The sequence below is a fragment of the Myodes glareolus genome, chromosome 14 (assembly GCF_982192425.1).
Source record: "Myodes glareolus chromosome 14, mMyoGla1.1, whole genome shotgun sequence".
NCBI lineage: Eukaryota > Metazoa > Chordata > Mammalia > Rodentia > Cricetidae > Myodes > Myodes glareolus.
In genome coordinates this window covers 18,554,828-18,575,058 of record NC_142039.1, presented here as the reverse complement: position 1 = coordinate 18,575,058, position 20,231 = coordinate 18,554,828, and the positions used below count along the sequence as shown (strand labels likewise).

Here is a 20,231-nt window from a genome sequence, read left to right as displayed (position 1 = left end):
TAATTCTGGATACTGGTGATCCAACTGGTTATTTATCTAGTATCACAGAACAGAGAGGAATAGATAGGTTAAATTAGTTCAGGTACCATGAGTTGTGGTGGTGATTTTTTAAAGCTCTCCACATTTCATGATCAGAGGTCTCAGCTCCTGAAATAAGAACTTACTCCCTAACCATGTATTTGAAAATTATGCCACAAATGGCTTGATTTAAAAAAGGCATTTTTGCATTTCTGGATGCTAGCTGAAGCAACCCTAAGAGCCAAGATGAATGTCTAATTTACCAACCATAGAGATGTAAGCTATTTCTAGAGTGATCTCTCCCCTTTTATAAATATAGATAGATATTTAATTTTTAATACTTTTCAGGTTTTTGACAGGTTCCACATATGCTAATAGAAAATAGGCTTATTATTTGAAGCACAGAGCTGCTTGTCACTGAAGCTTCATTAACACTGTTATCGCTGCCTGACATTTATCTTATAATTTTCTGGAGCTGACTGTTGTGTCTCCATGGAAACCTAAATTGCAATTGAAACAAGTATGATAATAAAGGCATCCACCAAGATTGACAGCAAGCAAAGCCTAGTTACATTTGTTTATAGTTCCTTCAGTAGCTACAGCTAGAGACAGAGAGTATGCACTTTGGGTACTTGGAATTAACTCTCTCCTGTCACAGTGGTACCTAACTCAGCCTATAAGGCATGTTTATTACAGCATCTTCAGCTATGATGTTAGTAATAATGATACTGATTTTTGCTGGAATCATCTCATCATTATGAATATTGAATATAAAATTAACCATGATCTTACTTCAATCCAAAAAAAATTCATATATCATTGTGCCACTATTCAGTGTTGATCACTCCTGAACTGCCAGCTTGTGATGATTTATGAATAATTTCTTTTAGAGTGGAGGTAACAACCATAGTTATACTAATTTTTCCCTTAATGTTGAGGAACCTGAACTCTCTCAAGTTCATGACTTAACATTGATTTGGTTGCTGCCTCAAAGCAGAGTCCAGAAGTAGAGTAGGTCCATAGTGAATTGATTTAAAATTAATTTTATTCTGAAAGACTCCATCTATGTTTGGGAAAGATAGATATATAAAACATATATTCATTGTGCCAGATGTAGTGTCAAAAATGAAGCAATGTCTCAAAAATTATCTATGGGAAAATTTCATATAATGATATTCAGCTTCTTAGTATAAGAGTCGTTATAATTTAATGCATAGTCTTATTTTAATTCTGTTTGTTTAGGAGGTTAACTCTTTTGGTATATATATGTGTATTTTTAAGAATAAGTAATTAAATGTCAAAGTCTGTTTCTGATTTAAGACATTTTGTCATTTTTTAGTGATGATTTAAGATATTAAAGGTAATTTCTTGCTGGGTAGTAGTATCACATGCCTTTACTCTGAGCATTCAAGAAGCAGAGGCAAGTGGATCTCTGAGTTCGAGGCCAGCCTGACTACAGAGTGAGTTTAGGACAGCCAGGACAACACAAAGGAACCCTGTCTCAAAATAATGGGGAGAGGGGTAATTTCTTATTGGAAAGAAGGGTTACAAATTTCTAAATCAGTCTGTTCTATTTAGTATTGATTTCATCTTATAATTCAATTTAGGGATTTAAACTAGCCAAGTAAGTTGTCATTTGGATTTTCCTTTTCATAAATGGTTTTATTGCATGAAAATCTACCAAATCCATATGTAAAAGAAATAATAAACTTACATGTTGCTAACTGCTTTTTTCAGCTACAGTTGCATTTTATTTGTATTGGATAGCACATAATTTATGTCCATAAATGACCAAGAAAGATAGGCCAAATGCAAGCTGAAGAGAGATCAACTTGAACATGAACTTTGCTGTGATATGTGATGAAATGAATAATGAATGGAAGGGTCATCAATGTTTAACAGAAAGGTGGGTAAAGTCTGACTGCCAGGTTATGACAAACTTCAGCAAGCTCCTAGTCCTGAGTGCAGAGTGGGAAAGTCCACTGAGTAATTTGTCTATGGCACAAAGACAAGATGATAGCCAGGGTTAGGACATGGAGCATACAAGACAGGTAAACTCAGCAGGCCTTGAGAGAAAACTGGGTATGCTACAAAAGCTCATTTGAATTAGCGCATTGGTTCTAAAGATTTGGCAGAACAATACTACATGAGATAGCATGTTTTTTATCATGGTACAGTCATATGAGATTTAATGTTTACAACCTTTCAGACTTCTTGCCCTGTTAGACTTCTTGATTCAAATAAATATTTATTGAAAAGAGACAGTGATAACATTAGAATTCTAGACAAGGCCTTCCCTGACTACATTATTCCTTTGCAAAATTATACTCAATGCTTTTTCTCCCCAACTTACTTTCCCCCCTGAAATGATATTTTTAAATTTTGTTTTTGCTTATTTTGTCACTCACTAGGATATAATCTCTGTAAGAGTATTTTATTTTAATTTTTCATATTGATTTATCCTCAGTGCCTTGAACAGTGTCCTAATTGTGAAGAGTCACTGCATAAATATTTATTAATTTTATAATTGAATAAGACATTCCTGTCATTAAGAATTTTACAGTTTCAGACTATCCATGTAGGGGTTTAATTAATTGTTTCTGTAGACTCAGTGGTCAGAGAAGGGAGGAAGTCAGTGCAAGAGCAAGTGATGTAGGATGTCCTTCTGTATATGTGTTGCTTTTATTGGTTGATGAATAAAGCTGTTTCAGCCAAAAGCTTAGCAGAGTAAAGTCAGGCAGGAAATCAGAACAGAGAGAGAGAGACAGAGAGACAGAGAGAGAGAGAGAGACAGACAGACAGAGAGACAGAGACAGAGAGAAACAGAGAGACAGACAGAGAGAGAGAGAGAGAGAAGGCAGAGTCAAGGAGATGCCATGTAGTCACTGAAAAAGAAAAATACCAGAACATTACCAGTAAGCCATAGCCTCATGGCAATACAAATGAATAGAAATGGGTTAATTTAAGATGTAAGAGTTAGCTAGTAATATGCCTAAGCCATTGGCCAAACAATGTTGTAATTAATATAGTTTCTGTGTGATTATTCAGGTCTGGGTGGCTGGGAAACAAAAAATGCAGCAGTCACCATCTACAAGCAGGCAGTCTATATACCTGTTGAATAGGAAACACTGTTTTCTATTTCAGAAAAATTAAAGCCATTAAAATACTAGAGAAGTTGAGCATAAAACTTCACTGGAGGTGCTAGGAACAAGACCTCTTACTCTTAGTGAGTAAGAATATATGCTTTATGTTCATGACCTGAACTTGGATTCAAGTGCCCACATTAAAATCTGGGTTTGGCTATGAGCATCTGTAGCCTTAATCCTGTGGCAGATAGAGACAGGGGAACCACTGGGACTTGCTGAGTAATAGCCTTCCTCTAATTTTTTTTTAATGAAAGACCCTGCCTTAAGGAAATAAGGAAGAGAGCAGAGAGTAATAGAACAGGACACTTCCCCCAATTTACATCCTCTGGCCTCTGCATGCACACAGATGTATGCAGCCTTCCATTCACCCACCCTCAAACATGTGACTATGCCTCATCCCACCCCATCCAACATACCTCTACCTTATAGGAGGCAAAACACACAAGTTTATTTTTAGATATACAGAATTTAAGGTTGTGGTAGAATATTTGTTCAGATTGAAGTTAGATGGTCATAATCGAACCATTTTCATAATGACATTGTAAAAGAATTGTTTGCAAATACAGACTTTCTATCCAGGACTTGGCAGAGTGTAACAGTAAGAGAAGAGAGAGGAAAAATTTTGTATCATAGGACTCCCAGGATATACACCACAGACAGTGGTTGAGGGACTGGCTTATGACCCTTATGACCACCATCCCAGCAAGGGATCTCGCCCAGACTTCTCTCCTAGTAACCCACAAGCCTTGGGTCTCACATTCATGCTTAGAAGAAAGTGCTTCAGGGGCTGCTTTTTCCTAAAGTCTGTAGTGAGGGGCTGCGGGCAGGCCTGCTTTTCATCCTGCCCAGCTCCCGCACGGCTAGCTTAGCCCCAGAAATAATAACACATAAGTTGTATTCATTTAAATACTGCCTGGCCCATTATCTCTAGAGTTAGTTACTGGCTAGCTCTCACATCTTGATTAACCCATTTCTAATAATCTGTATAGCACCACGAGGTGGTGGCTTACCGGGAAAGATTCAGCATGTCTGACCTGGTGGCTGGCTCCATGGCGTCTGCCTCATAGGCCTCTTCCCAGCATTCTGTTCTGTTTACTCCACCTACCTAATTTTCTGTCCTATCAAGGGGTCAAGGCAGTCTCTTTATTGACCAGTGAAAATAACACAATATACAGATAACCCTCCTCCATCAAAAGTCTCATCACCCATGTCAGAGTTCCTTTACCTCTTCCTCACCCTTCTTTGTCCCCATTGCCAGTCGTTTAGGTCACATGGTTAACTAAATGAAATAACAAGAGTTTACCATCCTTTGGCTTTTATTTGTTTAAACTTTACTTAAACATTGACCTTGGCTATATTAGTCACTTGTTACTGCCTTACTAAAGGACCATTCCATATATTGTGTTCCATTAATGTTGTATCACTTTACATCTTGATTCTTATATGTGTCACTAGTCATTAATAACATAAATTTTTTATTTTTCAGATACCTCCTTCATACTTAGCTTGTATCTGTCATAAATCAAGCCCTCAATAATTGTAGGAATGGGAAGCAGCTAAGGAGTTGGTTAAGTTGGTAAAGTGTTTGCCAAGCAAATATGAGGACATTACTTTAGATCCCCAGTGACACACACACACACACACACACACACACACACACACACACACCACACAACCAAAACTCACAGATACAGCAGCATTTATTTGTGATACTGACTCCAGGGAGGACGAATCAGGCATATCCATGGAGCTCTTTGACCAGCTAGACTAGCTGGTTCAGTGAGCTCTAGATTCAGTGGGAGACTTCTGTGTCAGAAAATAAAGTGGGAAGCAAGTTGAGTGGCTTATTAGGTTACTATATTTGTTGAGAAGTCTGGTGACTTGAATTTGATCTCTAGGTCATACATGGTAGAAGAAAAAAATGAATTCTTTTGGTCATCTTCTGATCCCCACACATACTGTGACACACCTGTACCAGCACAAATATACATATACCTTGCACACTATAAATATAATTTTTTAAATGTTAAAAGTAGAAAGTGAGAAAGACATCAAGCATAGAGCTCTTCCCTTCAAACTCATGTATCATACATGTGCATACACCCACACAAACATATGTATGCACACACATACACATTTATATACATGAATTATAAAAATGAAAAAAAACAATGGGAAGAAATTAAAAGGACTCTGTGTGGTGATTAATTTTGGGTGTTTGAATTCTTCATAAGTAGACTTGGACAGCTAGCATGTATGAGTGAGTGGAGGCAGTAGATATGAATCTTTCTTGGCTGCTGTTTCATACATGAATAAATCCAGCCACTGTTTGTACTAGTGGCTAAAGCAGGAATTGTTTTCCCTGAGAGTAATACCCGCAAAAACCTAGTCTACAGGAAGTCAGGTATTGGGTTGTTAATTCTGAAGTTCGCCAGAAAAATCAGTCCCACCATTTTGGCCAAATTAAAGAAAGCTTTTCTTAAAATACTTGGTCCTAGGGTAATTCCCAGGAATCCATATCAGAAAGGGTAAGGAGTGGGGAGGGGTGGCAGGAGGAGGTGGGAGAGGGGGAGGTGGCGGAGGGGGTACTCTGGTTGGTATGTAAAATAAATAAAAAATTTAAAATTAAAAAATGTTAAATATTTACCACAATGGAACTTAATCAGGACTGTCACCTGGAAACTTTCCAGGTGAGTAGCCCCAGGCACTTGTTGTGGGTCTTATAAGGACAAAACCCATAGGTCACTGTACTTTCCGAACATACAACTTTGTTATTTTCTAAGAACTACAACTCCCAGCGTTCCAGGAAGGTACCTGGTCTTTGGGTGGGTGGGGCAATTGGTACAGGTTAATTTAGGGTCTAACATTGTCTATATTATTTGCCCCTCTTTGGGGCATTTAAATAGTGGGAGTAAAATAAATATCAGTGGTCATTTTGGGAAATGTAAGCCCATGTTGATTTCATGTACTATTTGTCTTCATTTCATAATGATCTAATTTTCAGTTCATCAATAGCTAAACAGTCTCCTCTCAGTCATCCTAAAGAGCCATTTTTGATTACTTGCCTACAGCAGACAGTTATATTCCCCAGCAGGTATGAGCAAGTAAAGCAGACTGGGAAGACTGGGAAGTGGAAGCAGTAGTCATAACCTTGGCCACCCAGGAGAGGGTGTGTCAGCATGAGTCTATGTGCAGTTTGGAAAGGTGAGGGCCTCTGAAAATCTTGTTTGGGATGATTGTTTCCCTGTTGCGATTTCTAAACATTCATCAGAAACACCTCTGTCCTCTAGTGAGAATGCCTTCTGCCCAAGCCCTAAAGCCCACTAAACTATTTCAGACAAATTTCAGCAGGAAATGAGTTTTTCAGTGAGGGTGGTCTATGGTCAGTGCTTTGCCTCTTTCCCAGCAAGTGCTATTGTGTGTTCAGCCATTATGTACCTTCCTAATGACTCTAAATTTACTTCTTTGTGGGGTTTTCCAGCTTTCTCCTTACTAGTAGTCAAACTGAGATAAGGTAATCAGGTTTCCTTTTCACTTGGTGAGTTCAAATGCTAGTGTTTGTGACCTTTCTAAAGAGAAAGAGTTCCCTATGAGTAATAGTTACTTGTTATCCTAATAACAGATGTATAACTTTCAGATCTCTGACCAAATACAATCCAGTATTAACTCTAGTAATTTAGTAAAACATCCATCACAAATGTGTTGTTTCCAAGTTGCTGGTTAAAGAAGATGATGTCCTGTATACTCTTAGAACATTTATTTCCCCCCCTTTTTTTTATCAAAGCTTTTACACACACAGTATTGCATGTGTATGTATAAGAGTAACCTTGAATGTTTTCTTAAGAATAGCACAGCTAATTTACTTAAAATTTCAACATTGGAGAAAGACTTTACCTATCTCAGATATTTTGAGAATGTTTCCTCCAGTTAATCTTCCATGAAGTTTTTTGAGCTGATTCATAGCTGTTCCTCGATCCCAGAGGTCTTGAGCCTTATTGTATAATTTGTATGGCTGTAATTCAAAAGGTCTTGTTACACATGATGAACGATAACAGGATCTTCCATACAGGGGTATCATTATATCTTATTGATGATACAGTTGATATCAAGACAGTTTTAAGTTTACTAAAAGTATTCAGCTACCCACAACCTTACTACAATTAGTACACAGCCAAGCAGCCTAACAGTATCCAACTGCACCTTGTTGAAAGGCAGCCAGCAAAGATGCCAGGAGGTTTCTGTCATGTCAGACATTTAAAGGAATATTTTAAGAGGAGTTGGAGTTTCCAGAGCTTGAAGTTGAAATTCTGATTCTTTTCTTTTTTAAAATTGGAAAAACTGTAATAAGTTGGTAGTGACAGTTGAACTTTAGAAAGTTCGGTAAGTTGTGACTACAGGCAACCGTACAGTGGCTCTGTCTGTCACTTGGTTGCCATGCTGCTAATCTGTAGAGAAGAGAAGCCTCTTATTAAGTGACCAATAGATTGACAGTGCAGAAGAGTGTTAGCTCATCGTGAGGCCTACCTGAAGCATCAGATCCATTGCCAGTCCTTTTGTTTTCTTTTGCCTTATTCAGCTCAATCTTGGATAGTTTTTTGTGACATCCAAAGAAGCTTCTTTTTTGTGTGCTATCACTTGAGTACAATGGAGTGTTAAAAATGATTCCTAAACCTAGGAATTAAAAGAGTGGTTTTGTCAGTTCACTGAATGATGGGGTTGCAGCTCATTTTGTTATGAAGAATGCTGGCACATATTGGGAGGGATGCCTTTTTGACAGCACCCTTGGCAGCAGGGTATTCACAGTTAGTTCCATCTGAACCTGAGCTGCTCCCCACAGTGTCCATGACACCTTGTCAAATCTCTGACTTGTGTGTAGTTGTCTATGAGTTTGGGGGATCAAAGAAAGAAAGGGCATCATACCAGAGTTTTAGACCACTGATCATATTTTGTAAATTATTTTTTCTATAAGTCATTCTCTGTATCCAAACCATACCCAAACACACTGAAGGTAGAATATTTTAAAAAAAACAACAAAACATTAACAGAAGTATTTATAGAACTTAATATTTCTTATAGTCTTTTGTAGAAATTTTAGAAATAAAATAAAAGAAGCTATTTATTCTCTGTGGTTTATAAGGGGGTTGGGTAAGAGAAGAGGACACACAGTAAAATTGATGCTGAGCCAAGACCAGCCCCATTGGCCCGTTACCTGCGTATAGTTATGCAACTCAGAATTAATAGAGTTTACAAAGCAGACCCCTTCGAATAATATATTTTGGTGAATTTCAACTCTAATTAGGGTTTTTAAAGAAGAGAGGGTAGTATATTTATTTCTAGAGCTATTTAAAGAAAATTAATAAAAATTTATTTATGTAGTTACATTAGCCACAGTTGAGTACTCAGTTGCCATATGCAGCTAGTGCCTAGCATGATTAAGTATACACATAGGGACCACTTCCATCAGCATAGACTCAGATAGACTGATATTGATTATTCCAAGAAATAATCACAGGTAAAGAACAAACAAAAATGTTAAGAATAATATGATCTATAAACAACAGTAAGATCAGCTATCTTTAGTCAAAAGTATCAGAAGCAGTATCATTTTCCATAGTACTTTTGGTTTAGTACATTAATATGGGTCTTTATTGGCACTTGGAATTCATCACTGCCATTTTGAAAGTCTGTTATAGGTAAAGGGAGTTAAACACAGAAGACTCTCCAGGAACAAGTTACAAAATCAAAAATCTGTTTCTCTTGTTTTCTTAGTCTTGAAAAGGAAGCTTGAAAATTTCTAGGTCTTTCTTATAAAACATCTTCCTGAAGTTAATAATGATGCATTAAGCCACTTATTTTTAATGATATTCTGCTTTCTCAGAGGAACTACAGACAGTTTTGCATATTCTCTGTTGATCTGATTTCTTACTAGAAAATAGAGTAGGTAAGTAGGTCAGCACAGTGCTAAAAGCACAATGTAAGCACTCTCATCAGCCTCCCAGTATCGCTGGGTTTTCATCTTGGCTCTAAGACTCCTACCGACAATGTCCCCTGGCTCTGTGCTCTCTGACTTGTGGTCCCATTCCCTTTGGCACCTGTCGTAGAGAAGTCTTAGAGTAGGTTCTTTGCCAAGGGCAAAAGAAGAATTGGTATTCAGGATCAGGATCTTGCTAAAGTTTTTAGGCAAGGTGCCCACAGATATATCTGTCTGTGTCCAAGATCTGCAAGAGTTCACAGAGTCCGTGTGAAACATCTCCAAAGAAGTCTAGTTCTCATGGACAGGAAGGAAAGACAATTGGTTTTTAGGTCTTACTATATCCATATTTTATAGTCTCGATTCCTTACGGTGTTACATTGGAAAAGGCACATTACCCCCGTGGCTCTCATTTGCTTGATCTCTAAAATGAAGATGGTTCCAACCGAAGCTATTGTGATATTGTGTGTCAGATACTTGGCAAAGGTTTCTGGCAGAGGGTAGGCCCTCTGTAAATATTAATTCGATTTGAATCTAAATTTCTGCACTAAAAAAGGCATTACACTGGGTTACAAGGAAGGTGGGGAGTGAGGAAAATTAAGCTAGTCCTAATTTTCTAAGGCCATCAAATTCTTCTTTTTTTTTTGACAAAGATTTTAGTAGATGGTTTTGCTGAGATTGGGTTATAGGTAGCTGTAATTCTTTATAAAAAATACCATAGCTGTCTATGACCTCTGTCAGGGAATCCCCAAAAGCTTAACTTAAAACATAATTAGCACACAATCTCTGGCTTACTCAGAAGTATCTATACCTACAACCCCATGACAACAGAAGTCACCACATGGACAAGAACAATGAACTTCAGTCAAGACAAAAGATTCAGAGTCCAAAGGAAGAGTCTAAGTGTGTCAAAACAAAATTAACAAAATTGTTAGATACATCAAGTTGCAGCAATAATAGAGTCAATGTTATATGAACATCTATCACAAATAAAAATTTTTGATTGGGAATTCTTGGTGGTGGTTTTAATTTATACTAAATATGACTGAATTTCCTTACAGGCAGAATTGTACATTTCACAGTGGATACAAGTAGTCATTTGCGAAATAGCAGACAAGAAAGGTTGTAAATAAGGATGGGTGACAGCTACTTATCAAAGTGTGGGAATAGAGATGAAGGGATCTGGACAGAGAGAGATCTTATGTGATGACTGAAAGGATATGGGGTTCAAAACAGACTTAAAGGTTCATAATTTAGGAGCCTTGCAGCATATTTTTCAGATAGAAGAACCAAGTGTGTAATTTTTTTCCAGCACTGCTTTTTTTTATTTGGGAGTGTGATTCTAGAGACTCAGTAGGACGTGCTCTGGAATTTGTCTTTCTCTTGATTTGTTATGAGCTGTATGCACTCCACTCAAGCCAGACTGTACAGAATGTTTGACCACATGGTGGATTAAACATACTTTGCACTTTGGAGCCCAGGAGGCATAGATTTGGATTCTAACTGTAGTTTATAATCTGGTAACCTTAGGGAACAGAACTTATTTCTCAGATGTTGGCATTTGAAAAACACTAGTTTCTCACAGAACTGTCTTGAGGATTAAAAATGTAAAACTGCCAGATGTAGTGTTTCACCCATGTAATCCTACCTCTTTCTAGGCAGAGGCAAGTAGATCTCTGAGTTCAAGGCCAAGCTATTCTATATAGCCAGCTCAGACCAGCAGGCAGGTCTACATAGTAAGACTCTGTCTGCAAAATAAACAACCCCAAAATCAATAAACAAAAAATATAAAGTGCATACATAGTATTGGTATAAATAAGTATTGGTATATGTAAGATGCTAGTATTACTAAGGATATTGTGTTTGGATTTATACAAAAAGAAGTTTTAATTGGAAAATAGACTTATAGTGGTCATTCATTTCAATTATGAAAAGAAAATGCACACAGTGAGAATAGCAGACATTTCTGAGTCATGTGACTCAATGGGGCAGAATCTGTTCTTGCCACTTTATAGATGAAGAATCAGGCCCAAAGTAGCAGTTAGAAAGTGATGATCTTGGTATACAGAGGCCACACATTTTGCCACTACTCTGCATGTCCTTTGAATGATAGGCGGTCTCTAGGTGTCTAGGAGGAATAGCTGACTGGGAGAGATTCTACATAAGCACTTTCTACTATATGAAGACCAAAGGCAGAAGCCTTCATCCTTGTCAACAGCTTTCCTCTTTTTTTTGACTCAGGGAGTTTCTGTTATTTGGGAAAGCATAAAAGTAATGTTCATTTGAGATATGAACATTAGCAAGTGCTTACTCCAGAACTCTAAGTTTAGATATTAGACAAATTTACTGTGGTCTAACTCTTGCACTATATTAATCATAGTACAACTTCTGCTTTCTGTTAGCTTAGACCTGTGGAAATACCTTCCTCTTTGCATCTAGCTGGTTGTCAACAACACTAACCACAAGTCCTTCCTGTACCATAGTGAGTCTTGCCACACTCTCTTTCAAAGTGCTATAAACACTGTATACTGCAAAGAATTGTGCCACCTCCATCCTGTGCAGTCACAGCTCCACAGGTTAAACTGTTTATTGAATTTTCAGTGACGGGAAGTAAGTAGAGGTGCATGAGAACACGATAAAGACTCTAGTTCTATATAAACAAGCATTGCATTATACCTGAATTGTTGAAAAAAGACCTTGTACTCAATATTTTATTCAGTAGAACATTTTTGTAACAATAAGATTGATTAGAGAATGCACTGAAAATGCTTCAAGTTAGACACTCTGATTGTTTACTTCAAAAATAAAAAAAACAAAGTGGTAAAATATGGAGGTGGAGGTAGTAGAAATTCAAACAAAATCTAGTGAAGAGTATCTGACATCATTTCCTTTCTGGATTAAATCTGAATTGAAGTTTCTCCATTCTACAAACCTTTGACTTTTAGGTGTGTGTGTGTGTGTGTGTGTGTGTGTGTGTGTGTGTGTATCAAACTTTTCACTGTGTATGTTAGTTTGTCCTCAAATTCAGAATCATCCTGCCTTAGCTCCCAATTGTTCCCATTCCAAAGAATAGAGGCATACTGGTTTTTGTTTGTTTGATGGTTTTTAAGAGATTGGATCTACTAGACCTAGACCTGTAGCAGCTTTAGAGTGTTCTTTGTATTTGTGTTTCTTGCAACAAAATAAGAAATTCTTGTTAATATCTTTTTCTAGTACTATTTTTTATATTTCTCTGAGGCTACAATGAGTCTACACCTGCCATTTACAGTTTAGTGTCATGTCTTTTCTGACCTCCTTATGTAGTCCTGCAAGACTGTAGGTCACCAGCAGGCTTTGCACTTGTTCAGGTGCTTTATATTTTCACGGACTGAGGAATTGGACCAAAAGTACTCTGCTACAAACGGGACCATTCAGAAGCAATGTAGTCTTCATTAGATAGGAGCTGGAATATATAGTGTGCTGGGTGGGGATTATGAAGAAAAGGATGTTTGGTTTACTTTATTATTCTGGTTCAAAGGGGTTGGTTATCCAAGGTAAAAAGGAATGACTTCTTCACCATATCAGGTTTGAAACAAGTATTCTGTCCCAAATGTGGGTCTGGGAAATGGTAAGAAAAAAGACGTAATAGCTTATGCTTTAATTCTTTGTATCCACCCCAAATATTTACTGAAGCTAGGAGAAGAAAAGGCAGATCTTTTTTTTTTTCTTTCCCAAACGTGTGATTGTTTAGAACTTAAGTGCAACATCTGGAAGTCAGATATACAGAGAGCAATTTATGGAGTGTGAAAGATTTAAAATATTCAGTGTCCTTTAGTGGGAACTCAACTTTCTGTGCTGTATTTTTTTTCCCAACACAAAGCAAGTAATTCTGAGATCACTTTTGCCTCTCTGAATTAAGCCCTTTGTGCTTGGGTCCCATAAACAATGTGCTTTTTAAAAGGGAGCGCCCCCCCCCCCCAAGCTCTGGCCCTTTCCTCCAATGCAGGCAGCCAATCAGCTGCACTGAGCTGCATAGCTGGAGCGCTTTCCTTTCTAAGCAGCAACAACGTACTAATTTGATGCACACATGGATGCCTCTCGCACTCTGCAAATTCATCACCAGCATCTTGCATTAGTCATCTGATGGACTGCCAAGTGTTTCATTTTCCTTCCATGTGACTTTATTATTACCACCTCTCTCCTCTCTTCCAAAACCTCTGAAAAAGGGCGGGGAAGGGGGAGAGGGTGAGAAATCCAGCAGCAATCCAGCTCTGCCTTTCTTTCCCAGCGATAACCAGTGCAGAGCTGATAATGCTGCCGGTTTGTGAGGTGTTGATGGCAGCCTTGCCAATTGAGACCTGCACTTAACTTGCAGCTGCCTCCCAAGCTTGGATTCTGAGATGTCTGTGCCCTGGGTGACAGGCGGCCAGGCACTGCCCTGTGCTTGGGAGTCAGTGCTGAATAGCAGCAGCATGCAGTGAAAGCATCGCGCTGCTGCTGAGAAGCAACCTAATGGTGCCTCTGCTTTGTTTTAGTTCATCAAATTTCTACGAGTCATTAGGCACTTTCCCCTGTGCTCTTCTTCCTCTTTCCGCCTCCTCACCCCCAACCCCCACTATTTTTTTCTTCCTGTCCTTCACCCTGAAGCCCTAACTCTGGCTCCTGGTTCCGTTTTTGACAGTAACGGCACAGCCAACAAGATGAACGGAGCTTTGGATCATTCAGACCAACCAGACCCAGATGCCATTAAGATGTTTGTCGGACAGATCCCTAGATCCTGGTCAGAAAAGGAGCTGAAAGAACTTTTTGAGCCTTATGGAGCTGTCTACCAGATCAACGTCCTCCGGGACCGGAGTCAGAACCCTCCCCAGAGTAAAGGTACAGAATGCATGTGGCACGGGGGTAGGGTCACTCAGGTGTCAGGGTGGGCTTAGTGGCTGGGGCGGGCATTCCTGGGCTGACCAGAGCTCCCAGAGCCTTCCCTCCACCGGAGAGAGGGCTACAAAGAGGAAAGGAAGGCAGTCTGGGAGCAGCTGGTGCTGGCAGCCCTGGTGTTCTGGCTGTGCCTCAGGGCTCCTCCCAGAACTCCCGCCTGCTGGGACAGGTGGGACTCAAGAAGGAGGGCAGGAATGCTGCCTAGCTTTTTATGGTCCCCTGTTTGCTCCTGTGAGGTCACTTTCGCAGCAATGTGGCCTGTGGGTAGGGTTGCTGACCCTGTAAGGAACAATATTTGTCAGCCTTATGTTTCAGGCTAACTCTGTCTATGTTACCTTCCCATGATTACTCATGGAATTACAAATATATCACACTTTTCCATGGCCTATGGAGACATTGAAATGGCTTGCAAACTGTTAGTGTGATGCCACTGGTGGGATAAAGAAAGGGTTCACTTTGAGGATGGACATTTATTTGGGCCAGTAGGGATTGTTAGGGGAACTGTGCCTGCTGTAGCCAAGGTAACCTAAGGGCCTGAGATACTTACCTTCAGAAATACTTAAGGCTTATACCCTTATTAGAGGTAAGATTAACCAGAAAAGTCTGGTGCTTATCACTACCTCCATTTTAAGATAATGGTGATGGGGTGGAAGTTACAATCATTAAAACAGAGACCAAGAATTGTACTAGGTTGATGCTTCTGTGTTTTTGAGTCCTGTGTTGTAAGCTCTGTAGACAACATTTAAAATACCTCCTCTGTCGCTACCACTGGGTTTCTGTCTCCATTTTAACCTTCTTTAGTGATGTTGTTCTTTTTCAGTCTCTCCTCTCAGAGCCTCTCTGTCTTCTTTGGATATCACACTTCCTTTTCCTCTGTGCTTTGCTATTTCTTTCTAGCCAGTTTCATTTTTATGTGCATCTTGAAAGAGGGAGCTCATTGCTTGACTAGTGTGTGCTCTTTAGTTAGCACATGAACCTTGCCTCACACTTTTCTCTGAGCCTTTTAAAAATAAAGGAGTAAGAAAATTTTAAGGCCAATATTCTGTAATTCTGTAAAGTGTTAGGTCATCTCCTGTTTTCTATAGTGCTGAGCTCTGCTGAGCTTTGGGGAGCTTTTAAAGGGATTTTAAAAGCCCATAGCCAATATTCACTTTATAAAGATCGACAGATTTGCCTTCAGATTTTGTTAATAAACTAGGTTTTTTTAAATGTTCCCTATTATACTACATCTATTAAAGAGACTAGATTTTTTTGTCTATAAATTTTATTGCCTATAATTAGAAAAGTGGAAACTCAGATCTAAAACCAGTAAAATATAAAAACCTTAAAAATCAGGATTATATTAGAAACCTTTGTGAATATTTAGATATTTTCCACACAAAAAAACTATACGTTCATTTTAATACTTTAATAGTATCCTACTTAGGAGAGACAGTATATGCATGATTCTCAGCTAAGTCGTTCTCAAGTGAGAATCCTCCTCATCACCTAAAGTAGTACCCAGAGAAAACTTAGCTGTACCAGCATGCCCATTTCTTCCTCTGCTGGGAAAACAGAGCACTGAAGTTGGGTTTATTGGTGATTTTCAAAATGGCCTCTGACAAAATTATTGACCTCAAATAATGACCTCAATTATTATTATTATACTTGATTGATTGTTCTATATCTTTTGAGTGTGTGTTTCTTATATTGACCCAAAAAACTTTTTTTCTCGGTCAAATATATTCTATGTATGACTCTGCCTTTTCTATACATGTTCCTTTGAGAAATATCTTATCCATACCAAGTTCATACTATATATTTTGTTAACTTCTATTTGTTAGATTTTCTAAGTAATTTCATGAACATAGTTTACAGAAACCCAAGCTCTTGAAGCAAAGCAGTGAAGCCAAGTAAGGAAACTTTGGAGGGCATATGCAGTATTTCAGGTCCTCTAGTGAGAGATTTATATATGTCTTCATTTAGCTTTTACCAAAATCTTGAAGGTATATAGTGTCAGTCACAGTTTACAGATGAGGATACTGAGACTCACCAAAGTGAAGAAATGTAGCCCAGCTAGAAATACAGCCCATCTAGCAGTATATATCTGACCACTAGTCATCAGTCTCCAGAGACTTCACTATTTTGTCTCTCAGTTTTTGAGATGAGATCAAAATTGCACCATCTGCTCCATTTCATGGCTTCATTTTCATGGATAAGTGTTCCCCAAGTGAAAAGAAGGAATTCTTCCTTTAAGAGCACTGATGGTTTCATTTTTGCCTTTGTGTTTTTATACTCATGGGTTTGGGTCATATATCACTCAGACTCACGGTATCATGGGATAGGAGTTAGAGATGAAATCATTCAAATCTTATATTTGGAAATACAGGTCAATTCCCATTACTGTGAACTCCAAGTCTCACATCCAATATTGCTTGAAATATGTGGGCTGTCAGCCAAAGCTTGAAAGGGTTTTTGTTATACAGACATCTCTGTTGTAAAGGTATTTGTTGTGATGGGATTTGGGCTATATAATGACATTACTCTCAGAGGATTGCAGTTCTTAGCTGCTTATATGTAGAAAGCAACAGCTACCATTTTCTTCATATCAATATCTGTGCATACCATACGTAATTTTACCAGTTATATGTAAAACTGAATCCCAAGTTCATATTGATTTTGACTCTGTCAACAAGGTACAGTTACCATATTTTCACAGCACTGATGTTAGAACCTCAAAAACTAGAAATATTGGTGGCATTTGTCTAAGTAAGTTTTAAATTATGTAAGCAAGGCTTTTGGATGGCCTTAATTAATTGCCTCATTGGCCTTGATGGTTCCATGGAAAGAGACAAAAGTCTCTTTACTTAATCTTAAGTCTATTACTTAATCCAGGTAAATTAGATCTTTCTTTTTCTTTGCATTTTATGTTATGTTTAATCATGAGTTATACAAGCTTCACTGTGTTTTCATTCTTTAAGAGTGGAAGTCTAAGCTGTCTGTTCCTTCTTACAGACTATTGCCCAAGCAGTTTCAGAAGCTAGAGATCTAAGTAAATTATTGTAACTATTAGGGCTTAAGGGTAACTTTTTCAAATTATTCTGAGTTTCATGTGTACATGTATGTGTGTGTATGCGTGTGAGTGCACTAGTGGAGATCAGAGGATGATCTTAGGTGTCAGGCTATACCTTCCACTTTGATTTCTTTATTGTTTGTTTCTGTGTATGCCAGCCAAGCTAGTAGGCCTCTAAGCTTACACAGAGGCTGTCTTTTCCTCTATTCTCCATATAGGAGTGCTACAATTACAAATGTATGCTCCTACACTTGGCTTTACATGGGTCTGCTGAGCTGAGCTCAGATTCTCACATTTTATAGCAAGTGCTTTACTCACTGAGCCCTCTCCCCAGCCCAAGAAGAACATGCTTTATTCAGTGATGATCTGCCAGTTCTGCAGACAATGAGAAATACTACTTAGTGAGTAAAAATATGGCCTTTAAAATCAGACATGCCTAAATCCAATTTTTGGCTCTGATTCTCCTTAAGTATTTGAGCACTTGAGCTCTTCACTTAATCATATCAAAAAGGGGTGGTGGGAGACAGTCGTCGAATGCTGTGTTAGTAATGTTCCATGCTGAAATACAGTAGGAACTTGTAATAACAGATTATTATAGTTGTTATCTTCATCATGACTATCTTTTAAGAACTCAAAATCTAAAAACATTAAAGTAAATTTATAGATCACTACAATAAAAGACTATGAAATAATAGTAACTACAGAAGAAGACCTGCATATTGAACTTAGAGAAGTTCACTGAAGAAATAAATTTATTTTATTGAATATAGGAAAAGATAGCATCTCTACAAAATTTTGAAACCAGTAACAGATTTTTAGAGATGATGTTAAACATTACAAGCGAATGGACTAGCTTAGTCTCATTCACACAGAAAGAGAATGAGACCATCATCTGAAAGCTGAAGTCTCACAAATGTGAAAGCAATGGAAGAAAGGAAAATTACAAAGCTAATAATTTATAGGATAGTTTTAGAGAGTCTTTATTTTTAGAATTAAAAAAATTAAAATTTTTCTGTTAGATAAAGGAGGGTCTGGAAGGGATGCTGAAGAAAAAGGTGGTAAGAAACAAGTGCAGTCTGTTACCGTGTACTCGGAGAAGGGTGTTCCTTTTCCTGAGAATGCCAAGGGAAGGAGTGAGTGGCTAAGGCATAAACAACAGTGTTGTAAAGATGGAAAATTGGTAGGTAAATTAAAGCAATGATGATGAAGTTTTGGTTTATCTGGAAGAAATGGAGACAGAATCAGCAATGGTGGGAACAATAATAAGGAGAAAATTTTGGAAACAGGAAAAACAGGTTCAATTTTGAGGTGCCCCTGAAGGGTCAAGAAGAATGAGGGTTACAAAAACCCGTTGAATGTTGTGGTTGTGAGGACCAGACAGCATTTCAGGAGCAAGATGTCCAGGAGAGGGAGAAGAGTTGAAGGTGTATGTGAAATGGATTAAATAAAAATGCTGCAGGATCCTGAGTGGCTGTAGTGGGCAGCTGGCCATGAGACCATGCTGCAGGTGGAGACATGCGGCTGTGGGCAAGAGACAGAGACATGGATAGGCACGCCATGCAGAGTGAGGTTGGATATTTATTAAGTGGGTTATGGAAGGAAAGGGGGAGAAGGAGAAGAGCAGAGAGAGGGGTAGGAAGAGAGGGGGGAGGGAGAGAGAATGAGAGATAGAAGGGGGAAGGGGAGAAGTGGGGAGAGGCAGAAGCTGCCTCTTTGAGAGGGAGACAGGAAAGGAAGAGAGGCAGCAAGCAGGAAGATCTGCCTGCCTCAGCAGATGGGGGAGAGGGGTGGGGGAGGGAGTGGGTGTGCTTGTCTATAAGGCAGGAACTCCTCATCTAATGTGTTGCTGATCACATTTTGCTGTCACTTCTTTAATAACTTCTAAGCCGAAAGAGAAATAAAAAGTAGAAGTCATGTGTGTTGACTGCCTCTATATAGACCAGCCAGAAGAAAAAACTTCCCCTTTTTCATGAACTATGTTAGGAGGCCATCAATACGTACTTCACAGCTGTGCACTCTGCAATTGCTCAGAGCTCAGTATTTTCTGGGTGGAACAAAGATTAAGTTCATGTCTCCCTTGGGAAGAATTATTACCTTCAAGTTTCATAAGAGCAGCTCTCATAATGCTTATGACACTATTACTATTTCATCTTCCTTTCAGTCGGCCTGCAGTCTGGTGACCCAGGAGACTGGCCACATTGATCTTAGAATATGATGACAAGACATTTCTTTCCTTCTCACAGACTTTACTCAGTGTTTGAGAATTATTCATTAATAAGGTCTAACTTTGTCCTAATCTCTCATTAGTTGAATACAGTGGATAAGTTTCTTGAAAATAAGATTATATGACTAGAGAATGAACAGTGACAGGGGGAAAAAAAGAACACCAAAACCTAACTTTTTCATTTCAGAATTGGCCAGAGTGACAGCTCACAATCCAGATGATTCTTCTTGTTCTGGTAGGATGAGCATGGGCCCTGGAGACAGGATACTTACAGCTGATCCTTATTACTGTGAGATAGCTTAGAGAATGAACCTCAATTTCTGTGTCCACAAGACAGAGGTAATACTTAGCGTTCAGAGATGTTTTACATATCCAATAAATACCAAGTATGAATGCTGCTAATATAGTACAATGACAGTTGATAATCTTGCAAGCTGTATTCTTCTCGAAAATGTTACGAGTTTATAAAGAACATCCCTGGAGAGTTTATGTTACAATACTAAGGGTGCAGGGGCTTCAGTGAGGTGGTGAAATATGGTTCTAATTTTATGCCTCTCCTTTTTTTCCTAAAAACCTCTATCAGAACCTTGACATAAGTAATACAAATGGTGCTAGAATTATTGGTGTCTGCCACCACATCTAACTGTCCTATGTATCTTAAAAAGTGGGATTGGACCCTACATTGTGTGTGATTGTCCCTATTTTTAGTGGTCCTCAAGAAGAATACTTTTGTCATTAGTTTTTGCTGTATTACTTACTGTGACACTCTTTCAATGTTTACTGACTAAGGACCAGCAGGGTAAATATGAAGCACAATTAAGAATTTTTATATATGTGTAGGCAGGGATCCGAACTCTGCTTTGTGAAAGATGGATTCACTAAAGATGGATTATATCATACGTTTAT

General features: G+C 38.4%; 1 protein-coding gene across 26 annotated transcripts in view; it reads left to right on the top strand.

Moving 5' to 3' along the window:
• Positions 1-20,231, top strand: part of Celf2 (CUGBP Elav-like family member 2) — an 811,194-nt gene that overhangs the window by 629,560 nt on the left and 161,403 nt on the right. For all 26 annotated transcript variants that reach the window (XM_085699122.2, XM_085699123.2, XM_085699113.2 and 23 more), the window contains one exon: positions 13,796-13,992. In XM_085699122.2, coding sequence (XP_085555248.1) covers positions 13,815-13,992 — 178 coding nt within the window. In that variant the 5' untranslated portion in view covers positions 13,796-13,814. The remainder of the gene's footprint in view (positions 1-13,795; positions 13,993-20,231) is intronic.